At 38.1% G+C, this 16,741-nt stretch overlaps 1 protein-coding gene across 3 annotated transcripts in view; it reads left to right on the forward strand.

The window, feature by feature from the left end:
* LOC125367692 (regulator of G protein signaling 7 binding protein) overlaps positions 1–16,741 on the forward strand; it is a 93,295-nt gene that overhangs the window by 74,948 nt on the left and 1,606 nt on the right. For 2 of the 3 annotated variants that reach the window (XM_048368387.1, XM_048368388.1), the window contains exon 6: positions 4,419–9,779. In XM_048368387.1, the coding sequence (XP_048224344.1) occupies positions 4,419–4,510 (92 nt within the window). In that variant the 3' untranslated portion in view covers positions 4,511–9,779. Of the gene's footprint in view, positions 1–4,418; positions 9,780–16,741 lie in introns of those variants that run through there. The other variant, XR_007214127.1, reaches the window with a different exon arrangement.

The raw sequence follows: 16,741 nt of genomic DNA on the forward strand, positions 1-16,741 counted from the left end.
AAAAGAACCTTAGGGTACCAGAATTTAAAGGTAGAGATGCAAGGAAAACCGATTACAAAGGGACCTAATGAGAAAATCCTGGAACTGCTATGAGATGAACCGAAGAAGGTGGGCAGGAAGGAACAGCTAGTGGTACAGAGGTTCTCATCTGGATAAGAACCACACGGGGCTCCAGGAGGTAACAGAAAAGTGTTCACTAGTGTTGTCGAGAGCAGGTGACATGGAATATGGGGACTTGGAGGCCCGACTGAGGAGGGCTGGGAAGTGACTGGACGATGATAGGCTGGGGCAGCCCGGGGAAATTTATGAAGATTTTCCTGCAGTGGGATGAGAAGACATGAATGCATTAAGACAGCGTGCCAAGGGCTATAGCAATTGTGTCAGTGAAACTGGTATGTGAAGACTTGGCAGCTAAGCTTGAGAAATTGGTCATTAGTCCAAGGAGGGAGGGCAGAAGTCATAGTAGTAGCAAGGAAGGATAAGAGAGTGTGTGCTTATTTAGCGGATCCTAAGTGGTTCCTTCCTGTGCCATCTTCTCCTTCATAAATACTTTATTCCAGCCACAGCACACTGTTTATTTGAATACAAATTAGGCTGCTATTAGTCACCTCCATACCTTTCTTCATACTGTCCCTTTCATTAAGAATGCCCACTCTCTTCAACAAATACTCACATTCTCCTCATTCTTCATGGCCCAGAGCAAAGGCCTCTGGGAGTCTTCTACAGATGTTTTTCTTCTCCTGTAAATGGTAGTATACTCCCTTTTGTCCCTTTCCTTGGGAAGTCTCTGGGTACTGTGTTTGTATCTCTCTTGTGGTATTTTAAAGGAAGAGTTCTAGTTACATAAGGCCAGAGACCATCTTTCTATTGGAACCCAATAGAGCTCTCAGAACCGAGCACAGGGCCTTGCAACGTAGATGATCTTCAGGGGTTTTCAAAGTGTGACCTTAAGTCCTGTAGCTTCCTCAAGTCTGCGCACTTGAAAGAAATGTTGCCTATCTGGCTCCCTTCCAGACTTACTGCTCCTGAAACTACAAAGGTGGGGCCCACAGAGCCTGCCTGAACACCCCCAAGATAACGCTGCTGACACAAATATTTGTGGATCACTGAGTTCAATGAAGGTCTCTCTCCTTTGACCTTTTATCCCCCCGGAATAATTCAGCTCCATTGTAAGCATTGCTTTTGATCTTTATCAGAGAACAAAGCTTTAAATGCGGCTTATTATTACCTGAAAACAACTTATTCTCATAGCCTTCTTGTCCCCCGACATACCATCTATATACGAATCTTTAATAATCGAAATAAATTTGAGCAATAGAGAACTGGTACCCATGCATCTTGGGATTGCAATGTCCCTAGCTTTAGTAGCATACAAGAACTGAAGATCAGATGTATGGTTAGGTTTCCTATTCTTGTTTATCTTTCATGCTTTCTTTCTTATCCTTCCCATTCCTACTTTTCATTTTCATCTTGGTTATAGTTTTCTGAGGCTCTGCCCTTTGGGGGAAAATGTGATAAACGTCTTAAAATACCACATCCAAACAATAATTTGCAATAAAAACCAATCCTTTCCCAACAAGTTGAAGTCAGCTCACCCAGAAAATTTAGAATAACTGGGGAAACCTTCCATTTTAGACTTTTAGTTCACATTTTAGACTTTTAGTTCAGAGGCATACATCGATCAGTATGGAGAGACAGCTTTCCTTGGGGTTGAATTCTTTTCAAATCATTCCAGGCATTCTTACTGCTTGATAAATTTTAGCACGTATGGCACGTGTCAACTTCCTATGGTTCAGAAAGCTGCTCTGAATTTCTGCCAAGAAGATTTGAGCTTTTGTGTCTCCTTGGCCCTAGGGTGATGATCACAGGAGCTCTCGGCTAGACAAAGGTCCCTCACACCAGCAGTTATCCTTAATAGATAGCATGCCCTTTGTTTAATGTTTGAGCACTTCACCATCAAGCCTAACACTTCTATTCAATTGAGAATTGTATATATTCTGGCATATGTATGTGTACACATATGTATGTGTACTTAATCAATATGTGTGTATGTATATGTGTGTGTGTGTGTCTATCTGCAAAGAAGATTGATCAAAGAGAATTCCAATAGCATAGAAGGCTGTTTGTTGTACTGAAATGTTTTTAGGTTCATTGTAGTGATTGAACAAGAGTCCGTACTGATAAAAAAATATCATAATATCTGCATTTAATATTTGTGTGCTTTAATATATAAAGAATAGAGGACTAAATTTATGTCCACAGTAGGCACACATTATTCCCTTTGTGAATACAATATTGTGGTAGACATTTCCTCATGCAGGAAGAACACTATGCATGAGGATTCTTTTTTATGAAATATGAAGACCAGTTAAGTCCTTCCTCAAATATATTAAGTATTTGGGGAAGGTCAAAGAGATATAAGAATCTGGAAAATATATCTTCCAAGTTTTGAAGAAATAGAAATATCAAAACTTTCCTCTTCCTAGGTTTCCTCATTTTGATGACTCTGTTTCAGAAAAGCATTGAATCGCAGGTAAACTTGAGTTTCAAGAAGTATAGTCAGGTTCTAAAGAGGTACTGAGAGGCCATTTTTTTATCCTTTGGAGTCTACTGTACATCTAATTAGGTCAACTTCATTGATCATTTAGTAGTTACAGAAGTAAGAGTCCTAGAAACAACGAGAAAGTGACTTATGAGTCCTTTCTACTCTAAATATATCATTATCCATCTCTGAGAACTCCCTGAAAAATGAGGCTAATACAATTTAGCTGACCTTGTTTTTACTGTTGTGAGTCTTTGGAGACAATTGAACTATAAAAGAAAGCTGTCCAGTTGGATGCAGGTGACTGACACCTGTAATCCTAGCTACTTAGGGGGTTGAGAACAAGAAGATCACTGTGTGACACTACTGCAAGCAGAAAAGTTCACAAGACCTCAATTTATAGCTGGGCACAGTGGTAAGGACAGGTGCATACCTATCATCTTAAATTGCCTGAGAGACTGATATTGGGAGAGTCATGGTTTCAGGCCATTCCAGGCAAAAAGCCCACAAGATTCCATCACAATAGAAAGAAGCTGCATGTGGTGGCACAAGCCTATCATCTCAACAAACACAAAAGGGAAAATAATTTACAAGAACTAAAGAAAATTAATTAAAAAGAATGGATTGCTCTCTATGTATATACCCAGGCAGAAATCACAGCTTCATCTCAAATATACTCTGTGTGTGTGTCGGGGGGGGGGGGGGGGGCGGGGAAGGGCCGGAGGCTGGCTCAACAGTAGATTGCCTGCCTGGCAAGAACAAGGCCCTGAGTTCAAGACCCAATAGGAGATGGGGGGGAGGGAGGGAGGAAAGAAGGAAGGGAGGGAGGGGAGGAAGGAAGGAAGGAAGGAAGGGAGGGAGGGAGGGAGGGAGGGAGGGAGGGAGGAAGGAAGGAAAGAAGGAAAGGTGCCTTATATTTAGCTTTCAAGCTGCTAACATTCATGTTATTTTTCATAATGGAAAGGAAAGAAAATTTCAGTTTCCCTCCATATTAAAAAAAAAATCTAGGCTTTCAAAGAAAACTTTTATCTATGGCTTAAATTAATTTGATGTGCCCTCAAACAAGATTTGATGGATACTCAAACAAGATTTAGTTTCCTGTTTGTTTCTTCTTCATGGTAAAAGTTGCAACCCAAAACTTATGAATTCAGCACGTATCAACTTCTTCTGATTGTCCATCAGAAAGTGCTATGGGAAGACTTGACAAGAAATAGCTGGAACTTCTTTCGTAGACATGAAGGAAATAGATGGAACCAAGAAAATGGTCCCATGTAAATTCAAATAGTTCACGTTAGCAATCTTTACTGAGTGTCCCTAAGTTACCTACCTAAGTTAAATGCTTTTCATAGATGGTTTTATTTAAGCCTCACCTAAGGTAATTAGCATTCATGATTCAACTCAGTTGCTAGGAAAATTGAAGTACAGCAAAGTCCAGTTCCATGTTCCAAGTCACAGTTCAAACTAGTAAATAAAAAGGCAAGTTTAGAAAATGAGCCAAAGTATGAACTGTTTTTAATAAGCTACATTCTGCTCCCAACTGAAACATTGCTTCTAAACAGTTTTAATCCTGAGCCGTGATTCTCAGCCTGAGTGACTTTGTTCCTTCTCCGGAGGACACTCTGCCATCTCTGGGACATGGGGAAGTGCTCTGAGCACCTTCATACGCGTAACCCAAGGCTACTGCTGTATATCTTGCAATATACTCAGAACAGCCTAGTGCAACCAAGAATTATCTGAATGTTGCCAGTGCTGACGATGCAAAATCCTTGACTCGAAGGAGGCTGGGTTTTTATAACCACTTGACTTAAAAAAGCAGATTTTTGTTTGTTGGTTTGTTTCTGTGTTTCACTCGTGTACACCTTCTGCCCCTTCACAGATGACAGCAGCCTTCTGAACCTAACTCCCTACCCACTGGTTAGAAGAAGGAAGAGAAGATTCTTCGGGCTGTGTTGTCTTGTCTCAAGCTAGGCAGATCCTCCTGGAAACCCACCAGGAATACATGAGAAACATCACCAAACCCAAGGACCTCCACCCAGCTGAACTACACAGTGATTGGTTTTTGACTATGTTTTCTATGCTTCCTTATTCCTTTTATCTGCCTCTCCCTAGCCTTCTCAATGGTTTTACACTTGAAAGCAGCTGCCATGAAGGGAGGGAAAGAACAAATTCCAAAAGCAAGCTGTTTTTAAAAAGATTTTTAAAGCTGACCATTGTGCATGTCTGCTCCAAACCATGTCATGACTGATGCAAGAAATTATGATTTTTAAATTATTTGAAGGTTTTTAAAATGTATTACACAGAGAAAAATTATTTCACATATAATAGTATATCTATCGCTCTTGCTGATCTCATGGTAGCAATCCATCATGTATGAAAGATGTCTTTCAACATAGAAATCTATTTAAAAACTGCAAAGCTTCAAAACTTCAATCTAGGAATATTGTTAGAAATATTATAAGCAAACATACACCACCTCGCCCATTGCTTTCTCTGCTCTCATCTACATTTAGTCTTCCAGTCTGTCAGAATCTAAAAGCTTAAACATTGAAATACCCTAATTTATAATGCAACATGAACCGTATATGAAACAATGCTTACATTTTGTAAATACACAGTAATCCTAGTACATTCGTACAATGCATATGGACAACGAATTCCCTTTTGATCCAATGATGTCTTTTTTCAGCTTCTTGGAGAATGACGTTATCCAGTTAGGAAATGACGTAGTAACATATACAATTACCCTCAGATGTAAAATTGAATATTATCACCTTCTGTTCAAAACTGAAATCTGAAGCATGGTAATCTTATAGGGCATGCTGGAATTATCTCAGATAGTACAAATATTTAACATTTTACATTATAATAATGAAATTTTAGTTAAGCTAAGCTTGTCTCATTTTAGATGACTATGCAGATGTGACTTTTCCAATGTGCACTTGGTGTCTTGTCTTGCGCTTAGAATTTTGGAAGCAGGACACATTAAGCAATACTATATTTGAGAAAGGAGGAAGCCACATGTTTTGCTTTTTCCGCGCCCAGCTTTGTTGTGGTCCTCTATTAACCTTGTAACATGGTACAAATTTTATTATATTTCTCGCCATATTCTTCCTGGACCCATCCCCTACATAGAATTTCCTATGGGTTGAAAGATCAAGTCTTTGCACTTCTTTTCTTGTTTTCCCTGATCTGAAAATCTTCAAGTCAGACAGAAGGCACCAGAGTCTAGTACAATAGAAAGATGAGCTAGATACTAACAACTGGCTTATTCAAGACATGTCTTTAATGTCAACCCTGCCTAGGAATGTATGTGTACATAAATATCTTGATCTAAAGACCAACTATATTAAACCTTTAGCTTTAGTGAAGATGAATGGAGTGAATAATTATTGCATTAGGTTGAATTAGATGAAAGTGCTAATATTTGACTGTTTTGACCTACAAAACAGTGGTTTCATATCGTTCAACCTAATAAATGGTGTAGAAATTATACAGTAATTAAAATTATCTTCTAGCTTTTTTGCGTTGAACGTGAAAAAAAATTAAAGCGCTATATCTCCAAACATAATGGTAGGTTTCTATTTTAATCACACCAGCTGCTTACTGGCCTTATTCTTGTCATCCATAGTTCTGTTCCAATGATCCAAGAATTAATGCGTGGTTACAGGTATGCCTGGCTTCACAAAGAGAAGTATATTTGACAAGTTATATAACAAAATCATTATTTTCTATATCAAATACCTGCAACAAAAACTGTGGGAATATAGTCTTTAAATACTCTACAGTGGATACTACTTGAACAAACAAGTAACCACACTCCCTTATATTCACCAGGGCTGCCAACGTTGATTTTCAAAACCATGCTTGATTAAAGCTAAATATTGTTTCCTGACTCTGGTTCATTTTGATCTGAGGATTATTTCATTTAAGGGTCAAAATGACAAAGTAACCCAAGTTAGCACATCCTTTGCTCTTGTTTCTGCCCCCTCTCTCCCAGCCTCGGATGGCACGGAACCCTTAGGGTCAACCTCATTGCTCCTAATCTGGCCACAGTTACTCACTGATAAGCTCATCCTTGCTGTTGAGCACCGTCTTTAAAATGCCTGACCTAAATCACTTCTGCTCTAATTTGTGCTCACTCTTGCTTCGTCTCTGTGTGAAAGTAACACTTACCTTCTGTGCAGTTGTCCTCTGTACAGCTGAAGACTGTTAATAAATTAAATTCTCACCTCCATGTCTGAAAAGGCTGTCGCAGCTATTCACGGACATGGGAACTTGTTTCATTACACAGCCAGACTTTCCATATCGAAGGTAATATATTCAGCCACTTTATCTTTTATTCAGTGCCTGTTTCCAGACTTCGCTCAGTTTTATAGTTCCAGGAGACACACTCCAAGATTTATAGATGTTCTTTCAGAAATAGGTCCTAAAATTACATTTTGTCCTCAAAATCCTGATGCCAATGCTACATTGGTTCTTGGCTACGATAGGCAATTCACCACTTCCCATCGGACTTGTCCGTGCATCCTTGGGAGCTGCTCTTCTCTCCTCTCACCTTCCCAATGACCTTCTCAGATGTGGTTCCTGGAGATAAAGTTTTGCTGTCTTGGCTTCCTGCTGTCACTGAGTTTGAGATTAGAGCAAGGAGACACTATTGTACCCATTTTCTGACGTGTACTCATGCACTTGAAACAGAAAAGGATGAGACCTTCTGGGGTTCACATTTGCTCATTTTACAACCATATTCTTAATATCTCATGTTGGCTTTTTCCCACAATAACAGAGGATATGTGTTATTGTTGGAAAAATCTAGAATATACCAACTGAATAGGTGAAAAATAAAACTCATCAGAATTCTACCACAATCGCCTCATCTCTGGGCTTTAAATCAATAAGGGGAAGGGCTGAAGCCACATTAAGATATGACATGTGAAGACAAGGCCAAAAGTCACTTTAAAAATCTGTCCTGGAAGGGGTGCTGTGGCTCAAGTGGTAGACCACTAGCCTTGAGCTGAAGAGCTCTGGGACAGTGTCCATGCCCAGAGTTCAAGCCCCACGGCCGGGGAAAGAAATCTGCCCTCTGATGTTTTGCATGTATCTAGATTCAAGTCATGGCAAACTTCCGGTTGTGCCATTAGTCAGGTGCACAAAGAAAACTACAGGAGTAGCACAGTCCTGATGTCTTCTCTAATGAATGAGAGCTCTTGGGAGACATTTTAAAACCCTGCCTGACCAGTAGTTTCTTCCATGTACCTGTAAAAATGGTTGTAAAGCAGAATGTTTGGCAACACTGCCACCTAGTGAAAGCTAAGCTTCAGAGTGACAGTATAAATACATACTATATAAAGTAAATCAGCTGGATTAACAATGATTTTGTCAGTAACTTCTAACTCTGATGGTCTCAACATTGAAAGAATGCAGATTATCACCCATCCTGGCTCCCAACCACTGCAACTATCACCACCCCCCCCCCCCACACACACACATACGCTGAAGCAGGGCCTATCTACCCTTTTTGTTGTGTTCTAGAATGTTACAAAATGAAGATGCTTAACTTTTAAGTAACCGTAGATAGGCTAAGGAAAAACCGTACTACTTTGGCCTCAAAATACACCGTTAGAATTGAATATGCCATTCATTATTGACACAAGACTAGAAAAGAATTGAGTATAATATAAAGAAAAACTTTCAAATATGAGAAATGGTTAGATTACTATATTTGTTATATACATTATCTGATTAGCCATTCACGAAGAGAAATATTGATTCTTACCTTATAACTTTCATTAAAATATATTTTAGGTGAAGTTAAAATTCATATGTAAGGGTACATAAATAATCATGTAAGAGGACTAGCAGGCAATAAAAACATATATCATTTTATTTTGGAAAAATAAAGACTTTGTGAGCATAATACCAAAGGAGAAGAATAACATAAAGAAAAGAAATGTTGATTAGACCAGTTAAATTCAAAAGTTTTACACAAAAATAACTTAAGAAAAAGTAGTATTTGTCACATTTGTCTAGACAAAAAGTCTAGATCTCTAATATATAATTGCTTGTTTAATTCTTAATCCCATGAAATGAGAAGTCCAAAAAATAGTAACTACTTTTGTTAAATGTTATTTTCTCAGTTCGTAACAGATTTAAATACAAAGTAAATATATATTGAAAACCTATTTATTGATTCAATAACTAGTGAATGATTGACAAAAATGATAGCTTGTGACTCAAAAAGAAATCCAACTTTCTCATAGAAAAATTGTCTACAGACAAAAAGTATCAATGCATTATCACCTAAAATAATTTGGCGATAATAAATAAGAGAGTATTTGAATATACTAGTAACCAAGATGCAAATTCACACAATACACTTCTTTTTTATATCCCAGAAGAGCAGAGGGTATTAACAAATCAAAGTTCCTCAGGCAAAAAATGCATAGGAAAATAAAGTCAGTAGACGTGTAAGTTAATTCAATCTTTATAAAAAATATTTTGGCACTATGTCTTCCTTCATGTCCAATTAGGCAAATTATCCTTTAAAAGGTTCCAAAAAGTGAGCTAAAAAGCAGTAATCCATTACTTAAAAAAGTATACAAGAAAGGATGTTTTGTAAATAAATTTATATTATATGGTTAAATGTGATATAATCTTTTAATGGAATACTGTGCATCAATACATGTGTATTTATTTACGTGTGCAAGATATATTATTAGGTGGAGAAAAACAAGTTTTAGAAAGTATCTAGAATCTGATCCCCTTTATAAAAACACACCTACACGTACATATATATGCATTAACAAGTCTAAGATATATTTGCCAAAAGTATAACAGCATTTATCTCTGGGAGGTGAGATTTGGAGCCATTATATTTTTGTTGTGCATATCTGTAATTTCTGATTTTTCCACAATAAGCATGTTGTATCTGTATAATTTTTTCAGGGAATAGACACTGATGTTCACAATATATATTAAATGAAAATATGTTACAAAACAGTATATATAGTATGACACAAAATTTGTAAAAAAAAACTATATATAAATATATCTATGTATGTATATATGCATAAGAAAGCTAGAAAGACATACACTACCATGTTAATAGCACTTATCTATGGGTAGTGGGATTATGGGTGATTATTTTTCTTTTTGCTTTTCTGTGTTTTCTAATTTTTCTACCACAAACATGTATTACTTGTGTAATAAAAACTAATAATAAAAGTTTTAAAAATATGTATAAGTGGAAGGCATTTTATGCTTTTAAATTACCTTTGTGTCGTTGTACAAAGGCGTTTAAATGAATGTATTCATTTATAAGCACAATGCAGCTTGACCAGTGCCACCCTTCCATCATTCTATCCCATCTTCCCAACCCCATTTGTCTCCTCAAGTTACCTGCTTCCATTTGCGCATACGTATTATGATTGTGTTTGCGTATTGTTTTAGTGAAAGACATTTTGAATCATAACTTATCCCCCCCTTGCATGACTTATTCATTGTTATTAAAATGTGAGCAATGGGATGTGGGAAAGAGATACCAGGGAACCATCAATGCAGCAAGGAAGGAAAGAAAAGAAAGAAGGGAGGGAGGGAGGGAAGGAGGGAAGGAGGAAGACAAAAGAAAAAGGAAATTTTAAACTGAAGTCAATAGAGAAGTATTAAATCAGGCTTTGGCTATACAAAAAACAACAACAACACAAAAGCAAAACCATGGTATAGTCACAAAACAAACACATTATCCAGTGCAACAACAGACGAACCAGAACGAAACCTAGGCAGCTATAGCCATCTACCCAAATCCCAATCCTAGAGATTTTGTATTAATTTGTCTCATCTTTTTTTGTTTTCTTTTCAGTTTTCTTTTGAACCTGGAAAGATTTCACTCTTTCAATGATCTCTTTTCTCTCCTACATTATCAAATTTTCCTTCATTCCTATATAGGAACATACAAAAATTTTCTAATATGTTTTCTTTTTTTTTAAATTTTTTCCTGGATTTATTTTTTTTTCAATTTTTTATTATCAAACTGATGCACAGAGAGGTTACAGTTTCATACGTTAGGCATTGGATACATTTCTTGTATTGTTTGTTACCTTGTCCCTCATACCCCCCTCCCTCCTCCCCCTTTCCCTTTCCCCCCATGAGGTGTTCAGTTCATTTACACCAAACAGTTCTGCAAGTATTGCTTTTGTAGCTGTTTTTCTTTTTTTACCCTGTGTCTCTCAATTTTGGTATTCCCTTTCAATTTCCTAGTTCTAATACCAGTATACATGGTTTTCTTAATAAACATCCAGTATTTTTTCCTCAATATCATCTCTTTCTTGATTTTACCTTTTTCTTTTAGTTTTTCCCCTTGTAGCAAAACCTACTCCAGATGGTTCTTTAAACTGGATTTCTCCATTCCACAATCTCCAATTCTCTCATTAATCTACTTTTTTCTCTATAAATCAGTTTTTAAATCATTCTACGTATTGGCAAAACCAATGATTCTATTTTAAGCTTTGCTCCATTTCATTCTTCAGAAACCCGTGACACAGTTGGGTTTTTCTTGAATGATCTTTCACTGGACTACAATGCCACCACCCACTTCTTTCTCCCTCACAATTGCTTCTTCTCAGACTTCTTTGCAAGCTCCTTCTTTTCTTCCCAAGCTTTAAATAAACTCCAGATGATCTCCCTGCCTCCGTTCTGGTCCACAATCTTCTTCAACCACACAGTTTCTCTGGCCAACGTCATCCAGTCCCGTCAGTGGGTGGTTCACACATACGTGTCTTGAATGCTCATCTATTACCTTTCTCCTTTCCTTTTCTTCTTATAGCCTAAGGAATTTTTACTTAAGTATAAACAGTACAATAAGCATTCAGATCAAAATATAGAACATTGAGAGCACTACAAGATTATCTTATATATTCCCAGTTAATACCCAATTTCTTTCACTTAAGCAGTCATTTATTTACTGAATTTACTTATTAAAAGAAATAAGAGGTGACATTGTCCAAAAAGAAAGGTACCCGTGTACTTATGTAACTGCAACCCCTCTGTACCTTTACAATGAAAATTTTAAAATAGAAAAGAAATATGGCCTGATTTGGGCCAAACATACTTTTGTTTGTCCTCATGCATTTTCACCTACTGTATCATGAATATTTTCTTTTTTTTCTGAATTGGCACCTTGATTTTTGTCAGGCACAAAAATATACACTGGAGAAAAGATAGTATTTTCTTTTTTTTTCTCAAATTTTTATTATCAAACTGATGTACAGAGAGGTTACAGTATCATATGTTGGGCATTGGATACATTTCTTGTACTGTTTGTTGCCTTGTCCCTCATGCCCCTTTCCCTCCCCCCCCCCAGGTGTTCAGTTCACTTACACCAAACAGTTTTGCAAGTATTGCTTTTGTAGTTATTTCTCTTTTTTTTACCCTGTGTCTCTCAAATTTGGTATTCCCTTTGAATTTCCTACTTCCAATACCAGTAAACATGGTTTCCAATATACTCAGATAAGATTACAGAGATAGTGTTGGTACAACCATAGGAAGGTGATACAAGAACATCATCAATAATAGAAACTACACATACACATAGGACGTTGAAAGTAGTTACAACTGTGATATATCACTTGTTTCCATAACATGGAGTTCATTTCACTTAGCATCATCTTAGGTGTTCATAAGGGTATAGCTATTGGGCCTTGTGATGCTCTGCTATGGCTTGCGTAACCCTGTACTAATTATTCCCAATAAGGGAGGCCATAGAGTCCATGTTTCTTTGGGTCTGGCTCACTTCACTTAGTATAACTTTTTCCAAGTCCTTCCATTTCCTTACAAATGGAACAATGTCATTCTTTCTGATAGAGGCATAAAATTCCATTGTGTATATGTACCACATTTTCCTGATCCATTCATCTATGGAGGGGCATTTGGGTTGGTTCCACATTCTCGCTATGACAAATTGTGCTGCAATGAACATTGTTGTGCTGGTGGCATTACTGTGATTTTGTTTGTGGGCTTTTGGATAGATACCCAACAGTGGGGCTGCTGGGTCATAGGGGAGTTCTATACTGAGCCTTCTGAGGAATCTCCATACTGCCTGCCAGAGTGGCTGAACCAGTTTACATTCCCACCAACAATGAAGTAGGGTTCCCTTTTGGCCACATCCCCTCCAACAATTGTTATTATTAGTTTTCTTGATATATGACATTCTTGCTGGGGTGAGATGGAATCTCAATGTTGTTTTGATTTGCATTTCCTTTATGGCCAGTGATGTAGAGCATTTTTTCATATGTCTATTGGCCATTCTCATTTCCTCATGAGAGAAGTTTCTTTGTAAGTCTTTAGCCCACTTGATGAGGGGGCTATTGGTTCTTTGCGGTTCAAGCTGTATTATAAAGCTATAGTAATAAAAACAGCTTGGTATTGGCACCGGAACAGGCCTGAAGATCAATGGAATAGAATTGAAGACCCAGAATTAAACCCACAGAACTACGCCTACTTAATCTTTGATAAAGGAGCTAAAACAATAGTATGGAAGAAAGATAGCCTCTTTAACAAGTGGTGCTGGCAAAACTGGCTCAACACATGCAACAAACTAAAACTAGATCCTTATATATCACCCTGCACCAAAATCAATTCCAAATGGATTAAAGACCTTGAAATCAAAACAGACACCCTGAAAACACTAAAGGAAGGAGTAGGAGAAACACTTGGGCTCCTTGGCACAGGACAGAACTTCCTTAACAAAGACCCTGAAAGGCTACAAATCAAAGAAAGGTTGGACAAATGGGACTGCATCAAACTCCAGAGCTTCTACATGGCAAAGGACATAGCTCTCAAGATAAACAGAAAGCCCACAGACTGGGAGAAGATCTTTACCGGACATTCAACAGACAAAGGCCTCATCTCTAAAATATATGCAGAACTAAAAAAGTATTTTCTTTTAATTCTCCATATAACCAGCACAGAAACTCACTGGAGTCTGGGAAGAGGAATGAAGGCAGGCGGAGTTAGCATAGGTACAGATAGCCTGGCAGACCCGAGGAATCCACATGAAGCGATTCTCTGCTTTTCAATTAATTAATTCATGGACAAGATCTGAGCTAGAACCAGTATAAGAAATGTACCCAAGGCCTAACGTATGAAACTGTAACCTCTCTGTACATCAGTTTGACAATAAAATAAAAATTAAAAAACAAAGATCTGAGCTAGAGGATGCTATGGATGTGGAGAGAGAGAAGGGTAAGATATACAGGGTTAGGAAATAGGAAGTCAATTTTACTCGTGAAATATAACAGGATTGCAAGGCTCTGCATAGGGTCCACTTGAGATTTGTGAGGATAAATGTAATGTGAGAAATGAAGTTAGCACAGCTCTGAGTTTGTTTGTTTGTTTTCTCCAGCCACATTCTCCGGGAATACAAGGAGTAGGTGCAGGTGTTCTTTTGTGACTTTCGAAGTAGTTGTCACAACTTGACTCCTGAGAAAAGTTACAAAGGGGAAGCAGATGCCTTTGGAAATATTAGACCTCCCTCCTGCTCCTTAGAACTATCATACTCCAGGCGGACCTTACACCATGGTATATGAATGGAATGAAGGGAGGGAGGGAGGGAGGGAGGGAGGGAGGGAAGGAGAAAAAGGAAGGAAGGAAGGAAGGAAGGCAGGAAGGAAGGAAGGAAGGAAGGAAGGAAGGAAGGAAGGAAGGAAGGAAGGAAGGAAGGAAGGGAAGGAAGACAAAAAGAACTAGTAAAACCAATGGAATCTCACTTGGAAGGTTAGAAGGAGAAAAAATATTTTTAACAGTTCCTTTCTAATCCATAATTTACATGGAGTGAAAAACAACCCAAACTATATGTGTTATCTCTACTAGATTAATATACAAGGAAAAAAGTCAGTCTCACTCTACAACATTTCTTTCATGCCTCTCTAAAGCCAAAAAACCCCACAAAACTGATAATACTACTTTTGTACTCATATAGTAATTTTGCTTATTCTTTAGCTTTATGTAAATGGGATTGTAAGGCCTGAACTCTTCTGTGTCTGGCCATTTACTTTGCATATTTTTGAGCATTTTATACATTGTTTCATGCATAAGTAATTTACTCTTATTAGGAATAAGTGTGTGTGTGTAGTGTCTGTCTTTCTGTCTGCCACAGTATGCTTATCCATGGTTTTCTTGATGGATTTTTAATTGTTTCAAGTTGTTTACTTCAGTTCAATAAGATTGCCATGGATATTTTTGTGTCAGTCTTTTTTAAAACTTTTTAAAAATTTTTTTCATTTCTTTATTTTCAAAGGGTTTACAGTTTCATATGTAAGGCACTGAGTACGTTTCTTATCCAACTTGTTACCTTCTCCCTCATTTTTCCCCCACCTTCCCCCCTTTCCATTTCCCTCCCGCCATGAGTTGCACAGTTGGTTTACAGCATATAGTTTTGTAAGTATTGCTGTTGCCTTGCTTTGTCTTTTATCCTCTTTCTCTCCATTTTGGTATTCCCCTTCCCTTCCCTAGTTCCAATACACGTATATACAATATCCAGAGTACCAAAATCAGTTACCGTGACATCAGGGGTATAAAACATACTTTTTGCACACATATCTAAAAGGAGCATTTTTGCATCAGAAAATAAGGGTATATTGTACTGTCTGAATAATCAGTTCTACAACAGCAATGTAATAGCATCCCAGAAGTTCCACATCTTTGTTAATAATTGTTAGTGTCATATTTCTGGGCTGACAAAATGTTAGTAGGTGTGAGAAAGAATGTTTCTGAAGAAGCCTTTCTGAAGCCACTCATTTACTGTGGACCTTTCACATTAAGTCACCACTCAACAATAATAACGCAACACCTGAAAAGTTACTAAGCCCTCTGCTCTACTTCTGGATAGAGCCCATTTAGCAGCTGCTGTATCCCTAGGATTTTGTTCTTGGGAGTGAAATAAGGTCTCCCTCCCTCCCCTCCCTTCATAGTCCCAAAGAAATTTGATAGGCTATCTGTGGCAGAAGATTCTTTGTAATGCAGGAATGAAGTTGGTTATCTCTACACTAACTGGTGAGATCCAAGTTATGGTAATAGGAACAAGATATTCCTTTATATCTTCAAATCTCTGGAATACGTTTAATTCTTTTAACAGATTTCCAAATCAAATCATCTCGAATAGTTGCTTTATTGCGCCTTCTTCTGCAGGATGTCAGTTTCACCCAGCAGAACGTCGCATGTCCTGAACAGAGGAAGAATCTACTGATCCACAGACAAAGCCTCAGAGAGCAGAGTATGGAGATGAGGAGATGGAGCAGAGAACCTCTATCCCTAGGGACACACGGGTGTGTCTTGAGGAAAATGGAAGTAAAGGGAGGGCTGTGTGAAGATTGGAAAGCAAGAATGAGGAGGAAAGGTAGCCACATCCTCTGAAGTGTATTACAGAAAAGAAAGTCTTCAGCGATACTTGCTAAAGCACAGTAAGGCAAATATTACTCCAAGCCATTGAATGTAGAAGGGCATCTGCACTGCGCAAGGGCATTTTGCAGGGGGGCGGGGGGAGAGGTTGGGCTCAATTCCTCATTAAAAACGGAACCAGTGGGAATCCAGAGGCCAGGAGCACTGTGGGGGATCAGGGGATGGAAAATTACTAGGAGGAAAATCAGCCTTAAAGAGGATTCGGGCTAAGCTGACCTAACAGAACTCTTCCTGAAGACACACCGGGGAGAGTAGATGAAAAATGAAGACCTTGATCAAATGCTGAGAGATATCAGATATCAAAGACAGAGTTCTTTGAAAATGACTTAGCGCAGGACTCTTGGCTAACACTGGATTTTTAAAAAGAAGTTCACAGATGGGTTTAAGAGGAACATTCAGAACCTGACTAGAATTTCGCCAGGCAAAGAACCTTTCATCAAGCTCTAAGTGTTGCTGAAATGATATACTAGGGTAGCTAAGCAAAGGTACAGCTCTTTTTCTTCCTCGTCTTCCTTTCTTCCCCAACACACATGTTCACGACTCAGGGATGCTGTCGTTCTCTTACTTGAAGCCTTGGATAAAATAGCTACTCAGATTCCATTGGAGACCCAAGGTATGCCACCCAAGGGAACCATGGAATCTTTTAAAGGAGTTCGCCCTCATTCCAGCCATCTGAATGCTTCTATTTGTCCCACTGTGCATTGTTAGGTAGATGGGTTCAGGCTAGCATGCATGTTCCCAGCATGAGAG

Source organism: Perognathus longimembris, chromosome 19, assembly GCF_023159225.1.
Source record: "Perognathus longimembris pacificus isolate PPM17 chromosome 19, ASM2315922v1, whole genome shotgun sequence".
Lineage (NCBI taxonomy): Eukaryota > Metazoa > Chordata > Mammalia > Rodentia > Heteromyidae > Perognathus > Perognathus longimembris.